Below are 26,325 nucleotides of genomic sequence, written 5' to 3'. Positions count from 1 at the left end.
GCCGGAGCAATGAAAAACTCTTTCCGCCTATCCTTTGTGTTCTATCACTGTAGGTGACCAGTCTCTACTGTGGCCTGTGTACTGGAGTCAAGCCATCTCCACATATCTACGCCATTGCCGAGTCATGCTACTGTGCTATGTCTCAGTCTGGCCGTAGTCAGTGCTGTGTTATCAGGCAAGTGTGCACACTGAGCAGACTTTGAGTGCCTCTCATAGCAGCGGGGTTTGCCAATTTTGAGCTCCTGTCGTATGCATATCTGTGGGTGACGAGTAGTATATTTGCGGTGTCAGCAGGCAGGTGTGCCTCCTGAGATAGGCACGTAGTACGGCCGTTGGAGGTGGTCCGGGGGGGGGGGGGGATCTCCCCCATACACAATTGAAAATAGGGTGCAAAATCCTGCATTCTGGGCACTTTTGGCATTGTGTTAAAAAAGGTGGTCCGGCTTGGGCCGGACCGGCTGGACCGGCTGCTACGCCCCTGCGAGAAGACTTTAGATATTTCTTACAGCATCAGGCGTGTAGCCATCATGGGGCACGAGGGGTACGCGCATCCCTCTAGAAACTCCTACCTAGGTTCAGCATGCACGAAAATGTGACGTAATGACCATTAATGACATGCACCAGCCATCCTACACACGTGCGGCCGTGCACTCCCCTAGAAGGGGGGGACCAGGTGCCCCCTGGTTCAGCAGGGCCTTTGCAAACTTTGAGCGCCTGTGGTAACTAATGCATAATTGCCGGTGGGCATGGAAGAGTATAATTATTATAATTATCTTGTTCCATTCATGTGAAGCAGTCAATTTTGAGGGAAATACTGTAGTGATTTCTAAACCTGAGGACTTCGATGAACCCTTTTCTGACCAAACGTCTCCTGTCAGAAACTGTACATGACATACTGACCTGAGGAATACGAGTCCTCAATGACAACAACAATGGCTACGAAAGGTTGAGAAAAATTGCTCTTTTTGCGAACATAGCTCAAGTTAGTTTATTGCCAAAATGACCTACCTGTATACACGCCATCACCTACTGTTAGTCTACTAATTTTTGGCTCATTCAAATTTCGGCCTCCGGCTCCCAGGACCAAAACACATTTCGGCCGCATTACCTTTTCGGCCTGTACTGCTCCTGCCGCCATTCACTGTCACACTGAACCTTGCAGAACAAAATTTCGGCTGCAGCAAATTTCCGGCCAGACATGACCAGGCCGGATATAGACGAAGATATATGCGCCGAATATTAATTTTATGGACTTACAGAACATGTCACCTACATGTTGTGCTTCTGTCTACTGTGATCTATGTAGTGGTGAGTCTGGTGCAGGCAAGACAGAGTCCACGAAGTTTCTCATCAACCATCTCATTCAGCTCTGCCCACAGAAGACTGCCAGTGGCCTGGAACAGAAGATACTCATGGTAAGAGATCATCATCGGGACGAGGGCTCATCATCGGGACGAGGGCTCATCATCGGGACAAGGGGCTGACAATTGGAAAGCATTGGTAACACTACACACTTCCCCTAACGGACAGGGTGGGTGAGGGGGGGGGGGGGGGAGAGAATGCAACAAGAGTACAAAGGTTGTACATTCCCGTACTCCCACTGAGTGACGATGCTGCGACCGGATCACCTAAGCTACCGCACTACAATACGATACCACATCATACACTGGTTATCACAAGTACTGTGGATGTCAAATTGAAACAAGTAAAACGGCGGGGCACAGGTTATGCGTTAGAGTCCACCATCTAAACCAGGTTTTGAACAGTCAGACGTGCACAAGGTAGCACCAGACTGACAAGGAGTGCTGAGACATTCCACGGCAAGGAAGTGAGCTTGAGCACTGCTCGGTCGGATGCTGTGCCCCACTGTTTTCCTTGTTTCAATTTATTATTCTCCTTGGCTCACCATCTGAATACATACTGTTGATGTCACTGATCGTTTAGAAATATTCTGCAGATGGAGAGCCAAGGTTTAATTTATACAACAGAGAAAGACCAAGGAACTACTTGGTCATTCTCTTTTGTATAAATATTCTTCAACAGGTGAAGGCTGGAAATGAATGCAGTGGATGCCATACTTGCGTGATTTGTACCCCCTAAGCAGCCCCCCCCCCCCCCTGGCCATAGTGTTTTTTCCTAAGTCCAAAACGGATAGGGCACGATTCAAGAGAGGGTACCGTTTTTCAATGCTGGTACATTTACGGCATCCAGCATTAAAAAACAGGCAGCAAAGAAGACCACAATCAATCCTGATATCACGACGGCGCCAGTGTAATGACACAAGAACATTAGCAAGCAACGCCAGGCTTGCACGTGCACTTGGTTACAAGATCCGGGGGGGGGGGGGGAGAAGGGGAAGGGGAGGGGGGCACTAATCAACAAGAGGGCATCATGAAGTGTTAGAGCTGTTCAACGTGCTTTTAGTTTAGAGCTATGCTTTGCTTATTTGCCACACTGTGACAGGTCAACCCACTATTGGAAGCATTTGGCAATGCACGCACGCTCATGAACAACAACTCCAGTCGTTTCGGCAAGTACATCCAAGTCAAGTTCAAAGGTCGACAAGGTAAGTAGTGTCACTATGATAATGTGCGTTTGACTGGTGAGGTCTGCTGGGAGAGTGGGTTTGAGATTCAGGACAGGTTCCAGGGGTTCCGCAGAACCCCCTAAATTTCGTAAATTTACTACTGGAAACATATGCATGTACACGCATGAGCTATTCAGTTTTGACTAAACTGGAAACCCCCTGTATAGATTGCTGGATCCGCCCCTGGTACGCCTGGGCTTTTGTGGTGTATTCAAGTACATTCCTGCAAGCTCACTCTCCAGTTCTCTCTCCTGCGATGTGTTAGTTTTCTGCTCAACTATATGCGTATGTGCTAGTGTCTCCACTGTCCACCACCTGGTGTGGTTGCCCGGGTCAGTATGGTGTAGAATGTTATCCAGACCCGCTGGAGCCAGTCCGGTTGGTCAGGTCATTGCCGTACCAACATTTTGGCCACTAACACGTGTTTACTGCTGTGGAGGTCATTTATACCCGCCATATCACCCGCCATAGCAGGCAGGCATAGTGGGATGGTCTAAAACCATGATTGAGAAACAGAGGGTGCCAGGTTCAAATCCTGCTTGGAAATGGAAGAAGTTTTTCCAGCCGTGCGGCGACCCACAGTTAATTTGGGAACTCGTGGCCTGGCACGAGGAAAACATGGATGCAGTGAATGGGATTTTCAGTCTTTGACCACTTGCTGGTGAGCTGATCTACTCACCTCCCACCGCTTTAGGAGCTGCATCTGTACATTGGTCTTTGAAGGGTGGTGGCGTTCCTACGGATGCGGAAAACTCAGGCCCTAGCCGAGTCTGACGCGAACCGTGAAATGTTTTAATGTTTTATCATACACAAAGTATGGAAGGCCATGATACTACCGTACCAATCAAAAACTTCTTCTGACGGTCCTGCTGTCTTACTCTTTCCACAGTATCTGCCTCATAATACCCTTGAAGTATCATTATGTACCTGTGTCCGCGCTATAACTCTGCTAACTGAACCAATAACTCTGTCTGTGGCTGTATGTATGTGCGTGAACGTGTGTCTGTGTATGCACGTGTGTGTGTGTGTGCATTTGTGTGTATGTATGCATGTGTGTGTGTGTGTGTGCACGCGTTTGTGCGTGTGTGTGTGTGCACGTGTGCGTGTGTGCAAACGTGCACGCACATCGTGTGCACAGTGATCGGTGCCAAGATCTCCGAGTACCTGCTGGAGAGGTCTCGCGTGGCAGTGCAAGGCTGGGAAGAGGGCAACTTCCATGTATTCTACTACATGTTTGCCGGCCTGTCAGTGAGTGAGCTCAGCAACCTCTGTCTGGACACTGCCAGAAACTGCCGGTGAGTTCACTCATACCTCGTTTATCCGGGCCGTCCGGGACCTGGCACTGCCCATAACTTTTAAATGTCCATAACTCCGAATCCCATACCTTTTGATGCGCAAAGGCCATAGATATGGCATATGACATCACTATTTCCACTGAAGTGGCAAAAGAGTAGTAATATTTCCAATCTCGCCCAAAGGGTGCCCGGGACTTCGCTGTTCGGATAACCGAGGTAAAAGTGTAGTATGACTATTGTATGGATTAACAAGGAAACCTTAGCTTCTAATGTTCTCCTGACGTGCAAGTCCAGGTAAGTGCAGCAGGGTGCAGACGGTGTGTTTAACTACCCAAGGATCAAGACGGTTTCCAGTCTGGACCAGGCAGTTTTGGCCCAAGTTATCCGTCCCAGCGTTCAATACTAAAATTTAATTGTTTTCCGATCTACATGTACATGTAGATCCATTGTCTACTTAGCGTGCTGCTTAGCTGCCAGAGGTGGCAGTAATCAGCGCAGCCCTGCCTGCTGAAAGCATTGCCAGCACAGCACCATGCTAACATGTATATGATGACTTTGGCTTGTGATGTGTGCTATGTAGGTACATGAAGAGGAGCTGGGAAACTATAGAACGTAATCACAGTCAGCTGAAGGAGGAGTTTGGTAACCTGGTCAACGCAATGGATATGGTCGGATTCACCATGGAGGTACGATCTTTATTGTGCAATCGCTTTCTCTGTTCAATTCATACTAGCCCTACCTTGACAACAGAGAATCTGCAGTGTTTGAGGGCTGCGGTGCCATGGTAACATAATATACATGTACATGTTGTTGGTGTTGGTGTAAGAACTTTGAAGCTCCATTGTAGCCTTGTCATATTTTCAGTACACCCAACTCGCAACACACGAACAGTCCTTGGCTACACCACAGTAACTTGTCCAAATTTCCACCCAGGAGGGCATCATCAGGGATCAATGCATGATGTTGGTGGTACGATAGTCACATGACGTGCAGAGAACGGGTCATTGGAGCCAGCTGGCCTTCTACACTTGTTGCATGCCTGTGGAAATGTGGCTGGCTTTCGCCTTGGTGTTTGAGATAACGGGCATCTTTTTGCATGTGGTGATCTATTGCAGTGTTGGTCTCTAAGGACAGATGGTCTATCATTGGGGTGACATGCAGCAGGGCTGCCACTGGATGCAGCAAGCTTACAAACACATAGAAAATATGATTTTTGTCATAATTATGTGCTTGTATATGATTGCTGGCGTGCGCCGCAGGACCAAAGCGACATGTTCCGCGCACTGGCAACTGTTCTAGCGCTGGGCAACGTGGACATTGTGGAGGACGACGCAGGTTACGCTCAGCTGTCCAATGAGAGGATCCTGGTAGATGTCGCAGCTCTGCTGGGCGTACAGGCCTCCATACTCGATGGCTACTTCACCACCAAGGAGACGCTGACAGCGGGTGAGATTATCACGACCAAGCTGACCAAGGAGAAAGCACAAGGTACGGTGATAATGAATAATTCTGGTCCAAAGCAAAATTGCATGTCCTGAAGGGAGAATAGAGCCCTGTGTGAAGCCTAGATTGCCATCACTGACAGTCACAGACAGTCACTGAGCAGCACTGGGTAGCCATCAAGCAGGGGACAGCATTGAACTATGTAACTGGGGAAACACCCAACACCGATTCCAACCAAAGGGTGAAGTAGCTGACAAAGAGGGAGAGAGAGATAGATAGAGAGGAGTTTCACGTTTATTCATACTCAACAAGCAACCCTTGTGTTAGCGTGAAACTATGATGTGAGCTTCCCCCTCTCCCCCCCCCCTCCCCCTCTCTCTCTCTCTCTCTCTCTCTCTCTCTCTCTCTCTCTCTCTCTCTCTCTCTCTCTCTCTCTCTCTCTCTCTCTCTCTCTCTCTCTCTGCTGTATAGAGGGAGAAATGCACCGGTTTGCGTAGTACGGACGAAAGTCTGATATCAAGTGTGATGCCAAGTCTGGGTGAAAGGCGTACATAGATTGCTTTCCCATTGTGCAAGCAACACCGGTCATATAAATGTAGAGGAGGAGGTTCAGTTTTTCCTGACAAATTCCCTATCTGAATCCTGGAGACTAGTACGGTGTGCATGGCTGCAAGTACATTTTCCGGTATGTAATTTCTACTAAATGAACGTGTAAAAAAAACCAAAAACAATAAACTACAAGTTACGCTATAATGTGCACTAAGCTGATTGTTTAGTAACTGGTGGTGTTAGTGGACATTATAGCGTAACTTGTAGTTCCTTGGTCCTTTTTCTTTACTATAAATTTATCCTTGGCTCTCCATCCGAGTCCATTCTTGCACACCAAATGTTTGTATGTGTGCGTGTGTGTGCGTGTGTGTGTGTGTGTGTGTGTGTGTGTGTGTGTGTATGTGTGTGTTTGTGCAGATGGTCGTGATGCCATGGCCAAGGTTATGTACGGCCGCATGTTCAGCTGGATAATACTGCGTGTCAATGGACTACTGGCACCCAAGGAAAACATCCAGGCACCGGAGTGCTCGGAAATCGGTGAGGCAATCCTCTGAAGGCAAATTGTGCCCTCTAATCTCTCCGAGTCCAGCGAATTCGTATTTGGAAATACATGTATATGGTTTGAGTTGCGATATATCTGTAAACCCCCTCTCTGCCGTTTGTGTGTAGATGGTTCTGCGTACATTCACACCCAATAGACATGACTGACTGTAGCCGGAGAACCCTGGCATGTGACAACACTGTTGCTGAAATTGAACCAAAACGCATATTCAAGCCTGTCGATAGCGTACAAGCATTCCTACTCCCAGTCGGTGATAATAGCACAAGCTTTTCATTCTCACTCTCTGGTCCCGATATTTCTGGTGTGTTCGTCTTCCTTCAGGCATACTGGACATCTTCGGTTTTGAGCACTTTGAGAAGAACAACTTTGAGCAGCTATGCATCAACCTTGCCAATGAGAAGATACAATATTTCTTCAACGAGGTATGTGACTGAGATTTGCACAGTGTGCATGTACATGTACGTGGATCTACACTGAATTGTACGAATTATTGGTGTGGAATTATTCTATTACACCGGGCATGGTGTGCCGCATAATGCACGGTTAATTACGTGCAATGAAACCTGTCTAAGACGACCGCTCAAGGGACCTTCACAAGGTGGTCTCTGTTAACCAGGTGGTCTCCTTATCCAGGGTGATTTGACTGGAAATAGCATCCCTTGGTCCTGGTTTCAGTTGTTTTGTAGGACAGGTGGTCACCTTATCCGAGTGGTCACCTTGACCGGTTTTACTACAATTGCTTGAAAAATTGCAGTGTACATAGAGCACACAAACAAATGCACTGTGAGTGGTTGTGCACTGACATCACACTGCATTCTCAATGATGTCTTTTCTCGTCGTCCCACTGCTTCAGGAGCTGCATCTGTGCCCTGATCCTTGAGCGTGGTGGCATTCCTGAAGCTGTAGAAAATTCTGCATGACTGAGTCGCATGTGAACCGGTCTATTTACCTCTATCCTGGCCAATTGGCCATGCTCTCTGTGTTCTGCAGCACATATTCTTTCTGGAACAGCAAGAGTATGCCAAGGAGGGTGTCGACTGGAATGAGATCCCGTTCATCGATAACCGACCACTTCTGGTGAGAGATTAGCATGCACACAATGACAACTGATTGATAAACACGGGGCGTATGATATCAATTATGCGCATGGCACTGCTTGTGCATTCTCTCTTGCTGTGCAATATTTGCCGCAACTGTTGTAATGTGGACAAGCAAGATGGAGCCGCTTGATTGTTTGACCCATCTGGCCACAATGCCACCATTAGATGCGGCAAGATTGTACAACACGCATGTGCTGGCTCTCATTATCTGTTTATCTGATTCAAGACTTGTCTTGCGACAAAGTGTAAACTACTACCTCACCTTGCTGTTCATCTCTGCTATGAGCCATTGAGTCTACTCCATTATTGTTTGAAGGGTTCTTTTCCAAGCTGCAACTCAAGTCTGGCTTCGGCCTTGCATGACTGAATAGTTGCAGAAATCACTCACCTCAGCCTCCTCTAAGCCATGGAATGCTGTGCTGGCTGGCCTATTTTTGCTGTTCAGGAAATGTTCTTGTCCAAGCCAGCTGGTCTGTTTGCTTTGCTGGATGAGCAATCCATCTTTCCCAGGGTGAGTGAACCAACATACCTGATGGCGCTTCCACTTCTGTCTAGTCTGGTATCATTATAGAATTATTCATTTTGCACAGCGATAAGGAGGAAGAGCAGGATTAGGTCACTGCATGTGTACAAGCCAGCATATGTACACACATGTTTGTGCCTGTGTGTGTGTGTGGGGGGGGGGGGGGTATCTGTGTGTGTGTCTGTCTGTGTATGTGTACACCTGTGCATGCATGTGGATTTGCAACTGTTGTATTGTTTTGAGGCAGCACTCACCATCAGCGTCCGGGGTCAGAGCTGAGGAGAATTCCCCCTCCCCTCCACCCCCCCCCCCCCCTCTCACTCCCCTGTATGACCTTTATCCCGGACCCTTGTGTGCTCTGACTCCAGCGAATACGGTGCTGCCCCATGTTACCAAAAGGTGTCAGTTGTGTGCTCCACTGTGAGTGCATTCTGACCAGTTCTATTGAAACACTGTCTGTCGTTTCTTGACTCTGATATCTTGCAGGCGACTGACTTCACGTATGTGCAGAAACTGGAGGAGAAGTTCAAATCGTCCAAATACTTTGTCAGTGGCCATGACCCCAAGTACCCGGACGCCCCACAGTTCACCATTGTGCACTATGCTGGAAAGGTAAATAACAGTTACAAGCTGTGCATCATTGGAGAAGTACCTTTAAACTGATTATGAGATAGAACGGTGAATTCTAAGGCTGATGAGAGACAAATAGAGTGAGTGAATGAGTGAGTAAATGTGTGTGTGTGCGTGTGTGTGTGTGTGTGTGTATTTTTGCATGACTGAGAGAGGGGGATGCAGGGTTAGAGAACCGCACCGGTCTCACACGGACCTAACTTGTCCCCTGATAATCTTAAACACGTGCATATGTGTGTACCTCTTTTATGCATGTTCACACAGGTTCACTATCTTGCAAGTGGTTTCCTGGAGAAGAACCGTGACTCTCTGCCCACTGGAGCAGTTGAGCTATTTCAAGCCAGCACCAATGATCTTGTACATGAGATCTTCATGGGTGAGTAGTATACAGCCAGGGGTGTTGGAATGGAGAGCGTTAGAAATCAGAGAGGCAACTTGAGACCAGGTATACCCCAAACGTGGTCCACTTTGATTCCGGACTTCTAAGTTCCACGTGATGATCCATGGTTTCTACCACACAGATCAGCATCAAAGCCACAACTTACTGACTGAAAGCGTATCCCGCACTGGTGATGCATGCAACACATGTGTAATTTTATCCCGGCCGAAGGCAACAGGAAAGCACAGACCAGGAGCGACGTACACTTTGTTTTGCATTTCATCTGGTTGTGCTGTGTGCCCTCCCTGGATGTTATGACTACGTCCGGTCTGCATCTCCTTTTCTTACTCCCCTGGCTCGTCCCTGCATGATCTAAAATCAGTTGAGCTGTTCTACCCTTGCACTCCATTTAAGAAAGGTGCGACTTTAGTTGCATTTACTCCATAGGGCTTAAACTGATAGTATAACTAGTGTATACACTGGCATCATTCAAGCAACAACAGGAGCTTGCCGCAGACAATGCCATGTTCATTGTGTGCATGTGTGTCATCGAATTCTTACAAGAAAATGAATGGTTACTGGTGTGCAGTGAGGTGATGTTTGTGGTGTTCATACTGCTTGCTTCTATTGCTGTTCAGGTTCCGTGACCAGAACAGGGACACTGGCCGTGAAGAGTCGGAGACGCAAGAGTGGCAAAGCCAGAGTGGTAAGTCTACGTGTACACTTTGCTATGGATGTGATTGAAGTGCAAGGAACACGGCTGTCTCTAGTCAATGTAATTGCCGCAGAGCCTATAGCTATGCATCTGCAGACGACAGGGTTGTTTTGTACGCAGCATGGATGGTGCACTTCTACCTGCACTGACGCTGGGTATAACGGGAGAAGTGCTAGAAAGGGAGCGTAGGGTGTGTGTGTGGGGGGGGGAGGGGGGGGGTGTATGTGTGTGTGTGTGTGGGGGGGGGGGGGGGTGACACGCTCTTAGCTTCAGTTCACGTTGCTCTGGTGCAGAAATACAGTGCATCCAATATCTCCTGCACCGAACAAGAACTCTGAACACAAGCATTGAGCGCTGCTATCAACATCTCAAAATGCACCGCGCACACGAACCGGCTTGTGTTCGGCTGTTCCTACGACAGCATCTTGGAACGTGCAGCAAGCGCATGTAGGCCGTCGTTGTACTCACATGTGTGAGCACCGACAACAGACAACGGCCTGATGGGCACACAGAAATAAGTGGATATCGTTATAATTGTTATTCCATGCATGTTTGGTCTATGCTCCGAACGGTGGGGGGTGAGTGGATAAGTCTCACAAACACTGGCACAAGTGTGGAGAAACCCCATTAGCCGCATCCATGTACCACCGTTAGGTGCTGCATCTGCCGCTAGGGTTTACCGGGTGTTAGCGGCCATTGTGAGTTCCCTTTGGGAACGGACATGATAATGTACCTATTTTTTTTGGTCTATGCTTTTGCTTTGGTACCTTGCAATGCAGTCTCGCAAGCGCAAGGGAGAGGAGACATTTGGCCGGTCGCGGACAGCCACTGGCAGGAGAGGCCTCACTGTCAGCACACAATTCAAGGTACATTAGACACCCTGTGTGTGTGTGTGCGTGCGTGCGTGCGTGCGTGTGTGTGTGTGTGTGTGCGTGCGTGCGTGTGTGACTATCATCTCCAGCATGTGACTTTCCCAACAGGGCGGATATACGTGTCCATTCCGATTCAGGCGCGTAGTCCACATGGGGCACAGGGGACACATGCACCCCCTAACAATTTCGACCTAGGTTCAGCATGCACGTTATGACCACGAATGACATGCACCAGCAATCCTACACTTGCATGTATGCGGCCGTGCACCCCCCTAGAAGGGAGACCAGTTTAGCCCCTGAGGATGAGATTTCTCAATAGGCGAAAGTCAATCTCTGGATAGTTAGCTACTTCGACCTTGTTTGGTGTCATAAGCAGAGCTCAACATGACTGGCTCAATCAAACACAATGAAGTTGAGTGAACACCAAAATTGGCTCGAAGAATCAAAGTCAGAGTCTTCTAACTGCTAGAAGCACAATGAGTTCTGCAATACCAAAGTCAGAGTCATGTCCTCCCGTACATTGTGTAACACCACAGCCGGCAAACTCTCTTTGATGACAGTGTTTGCTTGTGTGTGCGTGTGTGTGTGTGTGTGTGTGTGTGTGTGCATGTGTGCGTGCATGCATGTATGTGTGTGTATTCCGCAGAACTCTCTGAATCTGCTGATGGAGAAGATGTTTGCATGCACACCACACTTTGTCCGGTGTATCAAACCCAATACTGGAAAGGTGAGATGCGGCAATCATTGTTGTCAGAGAGTGCTTACATGCAATGCAAATTTGAACTCCAGTACTCTGGTGTTAACATGTCGTTAGTGTCTATGCTGAATGCTTCTTGGCTGTCACATCACCGTCGCCATGGATGTAGGCAATCAGAAGCCTGCGAGACCTGCCATATTCTCTGATTCACTAAAATTTTTGTACGCGACACGCAGTGAATGGCTGATGGTTGCTCGAGATGCTGTAAATTGGACCAGGGCGCGAATGCGGATGTACCCATTATCTTCTTGGCCAGAAAACGTCACTAGTATGTTTCTTTGATTTCTTACTGTTTTCTATGTCACAGAAGCCAGGCGTGTTTGAAGAAGACTTTGTTCTCTCCCAGGTGAGTTGGTCACACTTTACATGGTTGGAGGGGGGGGGGGGGGGGTGGAGGCTGAGTAGATGATAACTTTACTTTTCAGTGCAAGTACCTGTGTGGGCCTCGCAGTATGTGGATAACGATCTGTTGGCATGGCACAGGTACGGCCCAGAGACAGAGAGTAGGGGTGGCAACAGTGTTGGTGCTGTGCCGTTTGACCCCATTGCAGAATGCAGTACCATTGCTGTACAGTTCGAGCTATGCCCTTCCTTCTTTCTTCTTCTTTTTCTCCCCGGGTGTTCCTCTCTCTTCTTCTTTTTCTCTCCGGGCCTTCCTGTCTCTCATCTTCTTTTCTCCCCAGGCCTTCCTCTCTCTCTTCTGTTTCTCCCCGGGCCCTCCTCTCTCTCCGTCCATTTCTCCCCGCATTATTCCCATTATGAACTCAGTGTGCATGCCTGCCTGCGTACTGTTGCAGCTGCGCTACACCGGGATGCTGGAGACAACTCGCATCCGTCGAGAAGGCTTTGCGATTCGGCCCAGTTTCGAGGAGTTTGTATCTCGCTTCAAGAGTCTAGCAAACCTTCAGATCAGGCCCGACGCCAAAGGGTTAGTTTTAGTCCACCATGTACACACAGACTTCCTTGATTGAGCCATTGCATCGCATTCACTCAATCCACTAAATGTGTGCCCTGTGCAATGGGTCCGTTATTATTATTATTATTAGAAACCATTAGCAAACCGTCACGCTTACGGTCGAACGATTGGACAGCTCCGATTTCCAATCGTCAAACCATGCACGGGACAAAGCCGTGCGTTGAACCATTCAGGCACGTGATGCAAGTGATGCGTGATGCAACCGGAATCGTAATCGTTTCGTGATCACCCGTTGGGGCTGCTCCAATCGTGTTCGCGAAACGATTCGAGTTTCCCTGCGTGCCAGCCTCGTTCCCAGTTTTTCCCAATCAACGGCCCGACGGTTTGCTTATGGTCTCCAGTATCATTCGTTATGCCTGTTTTGATTCCCACATTAAATACAGTATACAACAACAACCAAATCTCTACAAAATCTTCCCTAGTCATTCCGCCACAGCACAGGGTCTTGCACACTCAACTTGACACATGTTTTGAGGGGAGATGTAATAGAGCTTGAGCCTGTATACATCTAAAATAGCGTGTGTCTATAGATTGGACATAATGTGTACGTGTTGCTGTGATCATTTGCTTTGCCTTTCACTGCTGGAACAGTTGTCGGAGAATCCTGAATGCCGCTGGCATCACCGGATTTCAGATTGGGTGAGTAATACAGTCAGACCTTGCTTATCCGGTCCTCTTTTATCCGGATCCCTCGCCATCCGGAAGAAAATCGTTGGTTACCGATTTAGAGCCTGTGGCATGCATATACACAGAATGTGTGTTCGATTATCCAGTTCCCTCACCTATCCGGATATTTGTGTGGAAAACGGATTGTGTGTGGTTATGCGAGGTCTAACTGTGCAGTGTAGCTTCATCATACTTGTATTTCCAACGGGAGTTCCATATCACAGCCGTTGTGATATGGATTGTTCTGGTAATACATTCCAGGACACAGAGCATGCAGAGCAAGACTAGCCTGCACTGAAGAGGAGTTATTGCAAAGTCGGAATTCTGCCTAAATACACTCCGTTGTGTCCTGCTGGAGCCATACAAATATAGCCAGTAATTTTTGCTTCTTTAAAAAATGTTATCTTTGAAAACCTATGGCCATGGCTACTCTTGCTTGCCTTATCAATAGCTGGACATGTTTTGTTTTGCAAGCAAGTTGGTTGCTCTCGTCACTGGAACTGGAGCTCGCACTTTCCTGCCGAGTTTGACTTTACATTTGACTGACTTTCTACTGCCATCCAGAGCACACGAGAAGTCCATCTAAACCTTCCAGCAAACCTGCAAGAAAGTACCGCTCCCTGCTCCATATTATTTTCCCGTAATGTTGTGTTTTGGTTTTCTGTTCTATCGTTGTGTGCGGACGCTGTGCAGCAAAACGAAAGTTTTCCTGAAGTACTACCATCTGGACACGCTTTCGCGGAAACTGGAAAGAGTGCACCGAGCTGCCACTGTGTTGCAGAAAGGTAAGTTTGTGTGATCAGCAAAGGGAACTTTGCGTGTAGTGAATGCGAGTCTGCCACTTGTACGAGTCTCAATGACGTGCAGCGTTATTCTTGCTAGGTTCATCTATATAGGCATTATCCAAATGATGCCATGGTCACTTAGTGTGGGCCAGCGGATTCGCTTGTGAGAGTTGAGTATAAAGCGGGGGTTGGCGGTTTTGTTTATGGGAGCTTAGTGTACAGCGTGAGTTTGTTTGAGCTGCTGGCGCTTTAGCTACTCCTTACAAAGATATTAGAATGATGATATCATCGCATATCTTCAGGCAGCTCATGATGTGTTTGTCTTTGTTGTATCTGTGTATGCATCATCAATGTCACTGTTTAGTTATCCGAGGACATGTATCAAGAAAAGGCACACGACCGCTGTTCATCAAAGCGAGACAAGAACGAGAGATGCTGCAGGCGTTCGTCGGCATCATCTCTGAGTCCTCAGCGAGAATTGGTGCCTCTCTGTCCAGCCATTGCCGACAAGATGCAGAAAGACCCGCACCGTCTATGTTTGACGAACACGGAGCAGAACCCATGTCAACATTTGATCTTCCACCACCACCGTCTACTCATGAGCTGGAGGCCAATCTTGTTGCTGTAGGTGCAAATGTTATAATGTGTGCTTTTTTGCCGAACACATTTACAATGTAAGACATGTGAACCATAGAGCATCAAGACCATGTGGTTTTACGGCATAAGCACCTACATTCTGTTCTTATTTTCCCGGAAGACGACCCATTTGGTTTTCTGTGCGCTTCATCCATGTTGCGCACTCCCTGCAGATAATCTGGCTGTGAGATGTATGTATGCCCTGCTGCCGGGTTGGCTTATATCAGGGTACCACCAGGTGATGAAGTTGACACGAGACACTCTTTTGAATGGAAGTCAAACTCTTGTCATTCGATCAGTGCGATAGCGGCACTGCACTTGAGGTGATTTGTATCTGTACATCCACGGTCATGTTATCCTTACAATAATTCTGTGTGTGTGTCTGTGTGTGTCTGTGTGTGTGTGTGTGCGCGCGCATGCGTGTGTGCGTGTGTGCATGGGTGTATGTTTGTGTGGCGCTGTTGGACTGTTTCGCGCAGTCCACGACGATATCCAGTGACTCTTCGTCGGGTGAAGACGAGGAAGAGCAGTTGGATGGGTTTGACATTGATGAAGTACAACCGGTCCCCGAACAATGGAAGCCGAAGTACAAGCATTTTGGAAAAGAAGGAACCCGTGCAGCGTAAGTTAGCCAGCCAGGAGCAATGCTCTCGTTTTCACATGCTGTCCACCTTGAATCATCTACATGTGTCTCGTTGCTTTTTGCTGTATGTACTATATGTGTGGAAGTAAATGACAGGGCAGTCGTCATTGTTGTAATGTGGTCAGCTACTGCATCGCACATTGAAGTCCGTTTCAAAGTCAAGCGGCCACTGGGTGGCTGGCCTTGCAGCCGCCAGCACTGCTGGTCCATTTTTTTACAGTGTGTACGTGGACTACAGTGCATGCACGGGCTGATAGCAGCAAGGGCACCGGCCCCGGTCATCCCATCGGATTTCCGTCAGTCCACGACAGTAGTTTGTCCGTCCGTTGCACTTTCAATCTTCCTTGCCGTCACGAGCTCCTGCACTTGACCTTGTCAACAGTAGGAACATGTATGTAGCATCACTGGGGCGGATCCAGGAGGGGTTCCAGGGGTTCCGTGGAACTCCCTAAAAATCGTAAATGTGCTACTGACAACCATATGCCTGTCCATGTACATGTATCAGCTATTCAGTTTTTACTATACTGGAACCCCCCCCCCCCCCCCATAGAGATCGCTGGATCCGCCGCTGGCCATCAGTATGCTTCCTCCAATCACTGCTGTGAAAGACTATCCAGCGGTGGTGGTTAAATGCGGGGTCGAGGGCATGGATAGCTGACATGGTGCACGGCCACTCGACATTACTCCCTTACTTTCCTTTTTCTGTCACTGTTATCTCCCCTGAACTGGTTCTTAAAATTCGCCGTATGTATCTCTCTTTTTTCTGCTCTGAAGCAATATCTCTGTCTCTATTTCGCCTGTCTGTGTGTCTGTCCAACTCACTGTCTCACATCCTCTCTCCTGCTTCTGCTCCTTTCTTCTCCCATGATTCACATCAACCAGTTCGTTGCGGTGGTTTCGTGAAACCCAAGCGCCGACAGCTGGTATCAAACAGGCGGATGGCCAGGTGTCCCTGTGGTTTCATGGCATTATCAGCAGAAGGTATGTACTATGTACTATGTACACTACAGTCTACAGTCTACAGTCCTTGTTACTCTCTAGTCTTACAAGTGGTTAACCGTCAGGACTACATGTAGTAAGCTACAATACTCGTGGCGTTGGCAGGCCATGAACAGCTGCTACTTCCGTTTCTGCTGCTGCTGGTGGTTTTGACGCTGCTGCTGCTGCTGCTGGTTTTGAATCTGTTGCTTTTGCTTTTTCTGCTGCCGCTGCTCCTGCAGCTACACCTGCCATTGCCGCTTCTGCTGCTGCTGCTTCTTCTCCTGCTGCTTCTTCTGCTGTTGCTGTTGTTTCTACTGCTTCTGCTTTCACTTTTATTGCCACTGGTGCCGTAGCTGCCGGCACCCCGCCACCGTTACTCCATGGCTGTTAGTGAATGGTGCTAGCCTGTTGAGAATATTATGTTTTGGTGATCGATCCCAATACTCTGAAGTGCGTTCTCCAATGGCTCTTTGTCATCTGCCTCGTGATATGTTGTTGCTAATATGCAGGCAAGCTGAGCAGCTTCTTGTAGATCAACCGCTTGGATCATTCCTGATACGTGTCAGTGAGACTCGGTTTGGCTACTCTTTGTCATTCAGGTAGGTACAAAGTGATGGGCCTGTTCTGGAGGATTAGAGTGGGATCTTGTGACGATGTGATGATCTGCCTCCACTCAATACGTCGTCAGAGCAGTCAGCGTTGTGTGCCAAAATAGAGCAATGCTCCACGTACACCGACATAACAGTTACCGACATAGACACAGACAGCGGGTAATGTTTCCTTGGTAACACCACAATGCACCCCTTCCCTTACACACTGGGTAGACATGCGGAGTATTGCATGAATTTGTACACGTGCACTGTACATGATGTCATCTGCGACTTCGGGTTTTCGGGTACTATTCTGTGCCCGTCTACCCGAGGTCCTCACGGGTGGCACGGGTACCCGACTACCCGTGCACACCCCTAGTAATTCTTACCCAGTAATCCGAACTCAGTATCAATGCATTATGCTATCATAACGTATGTCCGGCGTGTGAAACGAGGCTGTCGATTATGAGGCATTTTCTGCTTCGCCAAACCTTTCGACACGGGTACAATAGTTGGCTCCATTCTCACATCTCTGTCTACTTCCTGATTTCACACGAAATAGCATTGTATCGGTGCGAAAGATTTTGTTCTTGACTTGGCAAATGGACTGTGAATGTCTCTTTGCAAACTGTGTGCCAATCTTTGCTACTGTGATTTCAGGTCGATCAATCGCTGCAAGCACTTCATGATTGATCAGACAGCGTCTGGCAAGTATCTCATAGTGGGCGAATGCCGGGCGCACCCTGGCCTCAAGGAGCTGATCAGCTTCCACAAGAAGGTGAGAATGCCATGCTACTAGATGCCCGTTGGTCCAGCTTCGCACAAGTGGCCGAAAAGGGGTGCGGGGGACCATCTGCTGGAAATTTGTGAAAAATTAAGCCAAATCCTGCATTTTGAGGGCATTTGCCACTCTTTCATGATAAAATAGGAACCCCAGTAAAACTAAATATGTGGTTGGCTGGGGAGCAAATGTACCAGCCAGAGTAAAGGTCCGACTGGAGCCGAGTCAGCCGGGCTAGCCGCGATGGCTCCAACGCCCATGTCTAGCATTGGTTAGATCAGCAGTTTCATATGGATACACCACGATCTGCCTGTGCCTTGACCAACCCCATTTACTCCAGTGGCCATCCTATTATGCAAAGAAAACATCCAACAGTATGTGGTCTCATCTTTTGCAACAGTTTTGAAACCCAACAGGTGTATTGCACATGCATCCGGCTATCATTCTACAGAAGTATCATCTCAGGTTACCTGACCTCTTCTGTGGATGTGGCGTAAATTCATGGAGTTTTTGATTGATTGATTTTTGATTGATTTTTATTTCACGGATCCTCCAGAGGCAAATAGATGCCTATCGAAGGGAGTCTCCTAAGTAAGTATGGAAAATGAGAAAGTATGTTCGTAAGGGAAAAGGAGTGATGTGCGTTGGTCTATGGTGTCTGTGTATTTGTAGGTGCCCGTGTGTGGGATACCAGGTGACTTCTTGACAACGCCGTGTGGTCAGGTATGTGCGTGCCAGCAGATGGCATCTCCGCATTTGTTTGTCTTCTACACTCACGTGCACTTGTGCACGTGCACATACACACACATACAAACACACACAAACACATACACAAATGCACCCACAAGTACACACACGCACACGAATCGCATCAGAAACATTATCTTGACTTCTAATCTTCACTTGAATTGGCCTCAGTCTGAAAACTGCAGTTCAACTGGCAGGAATTTAAAATTCGCATCGTGATTTACTTCATTTCAGACTTTTCCACATTTCCGAGTTTTTCTATTGTGAAAAGAAGCAACTCACTAGGTTTAGTAGCGGTGGTGAGGCTTCCTGCAGCTTCATTCATAGGAAGCGGTTTTAGAGCAGACCCGCTCTTTGCCATTCACTCTGCAACAACATCCTGTCACTATATTTACAAAAGGAGAAGGACAAAATGTTGAGTTATGACTAATTAATTTTGTAAACATGGTGAGCCAATTAAAATTGGCTCACCATCCGAGTTTACTATGTTCACATGGTAGATAATCAGTTAGATATTGTCATGTTGTGTTGTTTCCACACTCCAGAGTGGTGCCAGGCTGGACTATGACGATCTATTGATGCACGGACCAGGATCTACGTCTTCGTCACGTAACCCCTCTCCTGCTCCACCACCAGTCAAGCCAAAAACAAACCTGGTAAGTCTCTATTTTTCCACTAGGATAGGCAGAACAGTAAGTAAGTAAATTGTCGTGTCCATTCCCGAGGAAGCTCTAGATGGCCGCTAACCCCAGGCAAATCCAGTGGCAAATGCAGTGCCTATCGGTGGAGGTTACGGGATTCGTCTCACAACCACTGGCACGCAGTATCCACAATATCAATGTTCATACTAAACCAGCAACACAGCTTCGCCTCTCTCTCTATCTATCTCTCTCTCTCTCTCTCTCTCTCTCTCTCTCTCTCTCTCCCTCTCTTTCTGTCTCTCTCTCTATCTCTCTCTCTCTCTCTCTCTCTCTCTCTCCCTCTCTCTCTCTCTTGTGTTCCTACTAAACCACATGGCTGTTGTGTGACAAGTTTTATGGTGGTTGTATGGGGCAGCTCTGTAGACGTACTTGAAAAGTATTTGTACTTCTGGCTCCTCCACCGGCTCTAGCCTAATCGAGAAAATCTCTGAGTGTGAGGCAATCTATTGATCATAATGTCCTCTTAGTATGCTATAATGCCCTGGCTGGACAGCACACTTGTTCTGGGAGGTCATTCGCACTGCCCGGGCATGTGCAGGCATGTGCAGGCATGTGCAGGCTGATTGTGTTCTCTGTTGTTGTAGAGACCTGCATGGCCTAGCCCAGTTGTTGTGTACTAGGGCCTTACCTGCTGGGGTGTGCACTCCATCATACACTCGTACCTCTGTTATCCAGGCACTCCCGGACCGGGCACTGCCCCAAACTTTGAAATGTTCGAAACTCTGAATCACATACGTTTCAATGGGGAAGGGCCAGATATCTAGCACATGACATCACTATTTCCACAAAAATGGCAAAGGAGTAGTAATATTTCCACTACGACTCACCCACGGGGTGCTTAGTACACGGATCTGCCCATAACCTCCAGATCGCGAAAGGGGAGATATGAGTGTGCCTGGACATTTCCCAGTGCTGTCCAGTGCTATTCTTCACGCAGAGTGTGGCGGTGTGCACGACAGTACCAATGGCATAATGTACTCTGCTCACGACATCATCATGTACTAGTCTTAGACATGCCTGCCATGATATCAATGTAGTGTAGCATGACTTGCACCGCTTCCAGTCGTGAACGGAAGCTAACATGGTCATGCGACTGAGATCATCGCATGTGCTAAGCATGAACGGGACCCTTGTGCTCGTTTGTAGAGTGCAGGTGCGTAGCACCTCCCTCGGAGGTGGTCCGGCCAGACTTACAGTACCAAGTACGGAAAGGTTTGACTATAACGGAGCGCCGAAGAACGAGCAGGCTAGGGTTTCACCAAGCACAGAATACCAATGTATACACGGTGGTTCAACTGTGCATAGACTGTAATACATGAGAATAAGAACGGTCTAGGCTAGGAGGCCGACCCCCAGTTTTTCGGCGCCCGACAGTACTGTAGAGTACCACCAGAGCGCCCCACTATCTCGTCCTTCCGTGGTCGTGTTGTGGAGGTGCTCTCCTGCCTGGAGATCATACGACACGAACCTTGTACACATGTTACACGTTGTGCAGTCAGTCCGTACTCGATTTACCTTCAAGCGGACACAAGCTCCACACAAAAACCTGCCAAGTGTGACCTTAGTATACTAAGGTTCTCATGCCGTACAAACTTTGTTGCACACTGCCATACGATTCTCCTTTCCTTGGCTGTAAAATCAAGGTGGTGGGCTCTCGCGAGACACGGCGCTCTGGTGGTACTTTACGGCACATGTACAACATCATGGGTATGCACTATTATAATGGAAACCCAGTATTGTTTGGTCCCCATCTCCCGAGCAAGCAAACAGTGCATCATAATTGAGCCGCGACGCGACAAAAGGGTGCTTATGGCACGCGGCATCAAACTGCGAAAACTCGTTTGAACGTTGAGTATGCAATATTGAGAGTGCACATTTTCTTTTTGAATTTGATCAGCTTCGTTGCGATTTATCAAGCTTTTTGAATGCGTTTTTTTTTGCAACAGAAGCAGTAAAAATTCAGCCATTGCGCTGTGTCCATAACTCAGTTTGTGAATTTTTTGCCATAAGCACCTTTTTGTCACGGTGCGGCTTAATTTTGTTTCTTTTATACAGACTTTATTTCTCAACATACTTAGGCTCCACTATCAATACAACCGTACCTGTAGCTTATAACGACTGCGGATATAACGACAGAATTGTCATGCCCAGAGCAAAGTCCCATCTAACTGTATGCATAATAATAATGAGACTTCGGGGTAAAAGAACACTTCGCGAATAAGGACACTTTCCTGGTGCCCCGCCGAGTGTCGTTATACGCAAAGTAGACTGTACAACCATACCTGTGGCTTGGGAGTCTGACTGGTTGCATACGTATTGCCATGAAACCACTGGAAGCAGAATACCACTCTACTTACTGCAATCACTGCACTCACTTTGTGTGCACTGCTGGCTCCTTGGGCTTGGGGTGGCACTTTTCAACAGCTACACACATTCAAGGGGTACACTTCTGGGTGCTCACACCATGAAGTGAAATCTGACAGTGTTCCACTTGGTTGCCATAACAGTTACACACTGGGTGGCCAGTGTCATACAGGGACTCACCAGAGCCATAAAGAGACTCATCAGAGCCAAGAAGGGACTCATCAGAGCCAAGAAGGGACTCGCTAGAGCCATGAAGGGACTCGCCAGAACCATGAAGGGACTCGCCAGAGCCATGACAGTACTCATGCCAATGTATGTAGTGAGGAGTAAGCTAATGTTTGATAGCCAGCATGACTGTACTGGATGTTGATGCTGGACAGTATTCAGTCCAGCAATGGCTTGGCTCATGAATACAGCTTGCATGCAGGTACCATGTACCACGAAAGTTATAATGTGTCACGTACACCTGTCGCAACAGAAGCCCTCCACGGATTTTCTCTTTATATAAACGGCAAAAAAATGGACACGATTTGAATGAAACAGTTTAACAGGTAATGGCGAAAGGTACACACACACACACACACACGTGCGCGCACGCACGCGCACACACATACATGCACACAGACGTGCACACATGCACACATACCCATGCACACATGCAAACGCACGCGCGCTCACGCGCGCACACACACACACACATGCATTATCTGCACACATGTACATATACCCATGCACACACGCACGCACACGTATCTCTAAGCTATGGGAACATGACAGACATGCAAGCATTCGATCACACTCATAATTATGCATTTACACGAATACTAAACATGCATCAGAGAATGTATCAGCAAACCTTGAAGTACACACACACGCACACAACACTTAGCAGGTAGAACTGGGGAGTTTTACGCAGTCATACGCCTTACAGGTACTGAAGTAGAACAACGTTAGGAACCACATGGGACATCTGCTAATCAGATGGATAACAAAGTCCCACGCCTTGCACTGTCCACAGCTAGTGTAATTCCAATCAAAAGGAACTATGAGTTTCTGGCCATCGTGTAGGCCAATGACATGTAGCCCACTGAAAGGAGCGTCACGCGCCTTGAATAGTCGATAGCAGTACCGTAGAATTTACAGCACCCCAGACAACTGCCGAGTGGACACATATCATGGAAATTGAAGTTCCTGCCGTAAAATGGATGTATTGTGGAAGAGCCAGGGAATGTACAAACAATGGTGAGACACGAGAGGAGGACACTGACCGGTACAAGCTCAACACGATGAGCTCTAGAAGGGTGAATTGTTACGAGTACCCGCTCTACACGATGAGGTCCAGGATAGTGACTTGGTCTTTGTAACAGCTGAGCGAGACGAACAGGCACAGATCTCCACGGACATCGGTCAGCGTCTGTTCAGCCCCGGTCCGCACGTGACGGCCATACAGCGTATGCTTGTCACAGTCAACAGACAGGTGGATAATGTCACCGACACGCCACGGCTGTCCTAGAGCCGTGCCCGTACTTTCACTGATCATGTCCCTGCTGTTACCGTACCAACCGTAGATACCATCGGTTTGAAAATCCCCGGTCGGGTCTTCATGGTTGTTGCACACAGAGAACAAGTGATGGACGCTGCCCTTGGTCAAGCGATCAATGCGAATGTCCACATCGTGACGGCCCGCACGCCATTTCAGCATGCCGCTGGCACACCGCGTACCTCCGCTGGGGTCACTGTGTGTGATCGTCCGGTTGTAGTTGGACACGACCAGACCGGGATCGCAGCGCTGGTGATCGAACACGGCCTGCTGCGCGATGGTGACGATGGCAGGGCTGCCGGCAACGTGACGGTTGCCAAGCGTGGTCGAGACGGTGAGCTGACCCTCCGCCGTCATCGTCTCAAAGCGGCCGACTATGGTGCTCCCGCACCTGCGCTTGCTTCTAAAGCTGGTCAATGAGCACTCCGTAACACCCATGGCTGGTGCGTCTACTGCGATGTTCACAGCAGCCATGTGGTCACTTGAGGCAACTACATTGCCGCCAAACTCATTCCTGGGAATGACCGTGATGAAAAGAGGCTCTCCTTTCAGCACACAGTCCGGTGCACTCATGCTAGTATCACGCACACTCATCACGTCGGTTTTGCTGACAAACCCTGCGTCGGGAATCACCTCCTCGCAGTCATCCTTCAGGTCGGGCCTGAAGAACACCATTCCGGGAGCAAGCGGATCTGCTATCCTCTCCGCGGCCGCCATGAGGTCATTGCCTGCTTCCTCCAGCCAAGCCCATGCCTTGACAAACTCAATGTTATTGTTACAGGCTGAGGCAAGCCTGATCACTTCTTGGCCTGCTTCCTGACTGGCTACGAGCTGCTGTTTGTGTTCTTGCAATGCCTGCCGGTACTCAGTCTGCAACCCGTCTAGTTTTCCCAGCAGCTCACGCTCACGTTTCTCCACTAGGGTTTTCAGACCTGCAAAAAAACCAGTAATTTCGGACGTCACCTGTATGTTATTGGCATGCAGGGTCGAAAGTTTATCGTCCGTTTCGGTTAGCGTTTTAGCTATGCGGCTGTCGTCAGAGAAGCTCGCCAACATGTTGGGGATGATGGACTTCCTGATCGTGGATGCAGCTTGCGAGAGCGGCTGCAACTCATCGCGATGTGCGGCATGTCGCTTGGATGCTAGGCCCTTCTCGCACAGGATCATTCTGCAGGCCAGACAGTAATAGGACTGCCTTGAAGAAGGATGCATGGAGCATCTAGGGCCAGAGTCGGCCATCTCCTTCTCACCAAGCGTCCCGTCCTCGAGCAACGGAACCACATCGTGCCCGTACGAGCCATGAGAGTTGGGATGTACCTGCGCGTGTAGACTGCAGAATCTCTTGCGGCAGTCTTTGCAGAACGCACTCGCGCTTGTCTCCTCCACGCAGCTCTCGCAAGCGTGTCCCTTTTCGCTCAGCGTGGCGTTGGCCGGCGTGTCTTCGTTCTTAGCAAACTCACGGCTGTTCGGTAGGTAGTCTGCCAGGATGGCTCCCGGTGGCGTTGATGTGACCTTGCCACACAGTGGACACTCAACCGTGTTGTCGTCCCCGGTGTGCGCCTCCAAGCACTTACCCATGCACAGCGAATGCAGGCACCTGAGAAGTTTGCAGGGCTTTTCGCCGTCTCGGCAGGACACGCAGTCTAATCGTACTACCGGCGACATAGTTTCAAGATGCCACTTTCAAGACGAAGGTATTATTATTTTTCTCTGTTTATCCTGGTACTATCGTAGTAGAAGACCGGAAGAGGCTGTTACCTGCAGAATATTTGGTACACTAGTTCTTTCTGCGACAGGGCACTACTCGTACTGAGAATCGTGCGTGGTTACTGCAAAAGAATAGATCTTGGGTCTCTTCTCCAAGCTTGCAAACCCGGCTGGAAGAAGGCAACATGTTGATCCTTGTACTTTACGGCTTTGCACTGTCATCGTGTCGTGGCAGCAGTCAGATCGTGTAGATAGATTTCCGTGTGCTTCCAGTTCCACGTCCTTCCTGGCCAGCTAGCTGGCTCTAGTCTAGATCTAGCCTAGGCTAGTCTAGCTACAAGGTCACACGAAAACGTGACTTTTGTGGGAATGTGTCAAGTCTGCGTTGTGTTCATGTGCACAAACTAACCACGTTTTGAAGGTCCCTTGAGCGGTCGAGTTAGAGTAATAATAAGTAATTAGTTACTAAGTAATTAGTTAGACGGATTTCAATGTACTTATTTGGTGCAAGTGCATGTGCAGTGCTAAGGTAACCATGGTAACTGGTTGCGCTCACACGACGATAAAAACATGCGTCTGACGCCAGTGATGGCGGCAAGGCGTGATCATGCATTCATGCGAATCATGGTGCACCGGTGATGCAAGAAAGGATTAGTAAAAATTTTACCTTACTACTAATACTAGTTTGCACGGCCACGGTAGATCCACACTTTTTACGTGCGTGGACGATTACGATGCACAAAAATAATCAGGGAGTAGTAAATACTGTAACTGAGTCTGTACCTATTTCGCTACTCTCCAGCGGAGAAATGATGTGGATCGCCACCAAGTAAGTTTTTCCTCGTTGTGGAGAAGACGGCTCACAATGGATGACCGACATGCTGCTCTGGTGTTTTTTTGGTGAGACTTCTCAGCACATGATTGTACAGTGTACCTCACGAGATGAAGGAGAGATCGACTCGGCTCCTCTTGTTCTTCACGTGGAAGGAGAAGCCAGGGCGTGCAGCTCTGGCTGTACAGTGATTTTCATCTCGCTCACGCAACAATGACAACATTTTGCAACTGGACCACGATGCTCGGCAGGCTGCCCAAACCTTTTAGAAGTTGTTTGCTTCGGCGGATTCTACGGTATCCCCGTAGTTCTCCGCTACTCTGCGATCTGAGTCCTGAACAACAACAAACTGACAGGCACTCGAGCAAAAAAAGCAGTCAAACAGTATGGTGCGCATCAGACATCATGCATAAACGCTCAGCGATTATACGTCATTGTACTGAAAGGGGAAGTATACCCTAAAATCAAAATTTTCACCAGTAACTGTAACAGTTGTAGTCTCCGGGGTGCTGAGTCGAATGGTCTTGGTGCGGGGAAGCTGACAGGAACGCTGTAAAAGTTGTATCCTGCAGGTAGGGTCACAGGGTGACCAGGTGTCTGGTGTACGCATGAGCAGAGTGACCGCTTACTCACCCGTGTTCGATTGGGAATAAGGGCTGAGCGCTGTATCGCAGCCTTTTCGCCTTTTCGGACCAAAACCAGTCGATTCAGCATCCAAAAGATACATCATATGGGCCAATCGTGGTCATCCGTGCTTTTATAAGATCGAAACGGCGCTTTTAGTGACTTTTTACATACAAATCCCCATCTAGTAGGGTGCAGTCACCCAGTTTCGGTGGAAGTGCGCGAGTTCGATTGGGGATAATGGAGGAGGGGAGCGTCTCAGCTTCCTCGGACCAAGACCATTCGACTCAGCACCCCGAAAACTACAACTGGTGACAATTACTTTGATTTCAGGGTGTTC

At 48.4% G+C, this 26,325-nt stretch overlaps 2 protein-coding genes across 2 annotated transcripts in view; one reads left to right on the top strand and one right to left on the bottom strand.

Moving 5' to 3' along the window:
- The window catches only part of LOC135819321 (uncharacterized), a 37,327-nt gene that overhangs the window by 2,853 nt on the left and 8,149 nt on the right, over nt 1-26,325 (top strand). Inside the window, exons 3-28 of the mRNA XM_065332507.1 lie at nt 54-175; nt 1,307-1,415; nt 2,464-2,566; nt 3,726-3,882; nt 4,463-4,568; nt 5,142-5,370; nt 6,292-6,411; nt 6,758-6,858; nt 7,427-7,513; nt 7,982-8,047; nt 8,546-8,671; nt 8,954-9,065; nt 9,707-9,774; nt 10,563-10,649; nt 11,302-11,382; nt 11,720-11,758; nt 12,210-12,340; nt 12,980-13,027; nt 13,748-13,839; nt 14,204-14,463; nt 14,955-15,097; nt 16,001-16,099; nt 16,609-16,698; nt 17,350-17,467; nt 18,143-18,193; nt 18,763-18,873. Coding sequence (XP_065188579.1) covers nt 54-175; nt 1,307-1,415; nt 2,464-2,566; nt 3,726-3,882; nt 4,463-4,568; nt 5,142-5,370; nt 6,292-6,411; nt 6,758-6,858; nt 7,427-7,513; nt 7,982-8,047; nt 8,546-8,671; nt 8,954-9,065; nt 9,707-9,774; nt 10,563-10,649; nt 11,302-11,382; nt 11,720-11,758; nt 12,210-12,340; nt 12,980-13,027; nt 13,748-13,839; nt 14,204-14,463; nt 14,955-15,097; nt 16,001-16,099; nt 16,609-16,698; nt 17,350-17,467; nt 18,143-18,193; nt 18,763-18,873 — 2,856 coding nt within the window. The remainder of the gene's footprint in view (nt 1-53; nt 176-1,306; nt 1,416-2,463; nt 2,567-3,725; nt 3,883-4,462; nt 4,569-5,141; nt 5,371-6,291; nt 6,412-6,757; nt 6,859-7,426; nt 7,514-7,981; nt 8,048-8,545; nt 8,672-8,953; nt 9,066-9,706; nt 9,775-10,562; nt 10,650-11,301; nt 11,383-11,719; nt 11,759-12,209; nt 12,341-12,979; nt 13,028-13,747; nt 13,840-14,203; nt 14,464-14,954; nt 15,098-16,000; nt 16,100-16,608; nt 16,699-17,349; nt 17,468-18,142; nt 18,194-18,762; nt 18,874-26,325) is intronic.
- LOC135819320 (E3 ubiquitin-protein ligase TRIM71-like) lies at nt 21,774-24,697 on the bottom strand. The gene has a single exon (XM_065332506.1). It carries the CDS (start codon nt 24,485-24,487, stop codon nt 22,607-22,609), a length of 1,881 nt encoding a protein of 626 aa, XP_065188578.1. The 5' UTR covers nt 24,488-24,697; the 3' UTR covers nt 21,774-22,606.

The sequence above is a fragment of the Sycon ciliatum genome, chromosome 6 (assembly GCF_964019385.1).
Source record: "Sycon ciliatum chromosome 6, ocSycCili1.1, whole genome shotgun sequence".
NCBI lineage: Eukaryota > Metazoa > Porifera > Calcarea > Leucosolenida > Sycettidae > Sycon > Sycon ciliatum.
Note: the sequence above shows the minus strand (reverse complement) of the source record. Positions and strands in the feature narration are given on the sequence as shown.

Bases quoted from the DNA above. Each gene is read 5' to 3' on its own strand.
- LOC135819320 (XM_065332506.1), bottom strand. From the start codon at position 24,487: ATGTCGCCGGTAGTACGATTAGACTGCGTGTCCTGCCGAGACGGCGAA.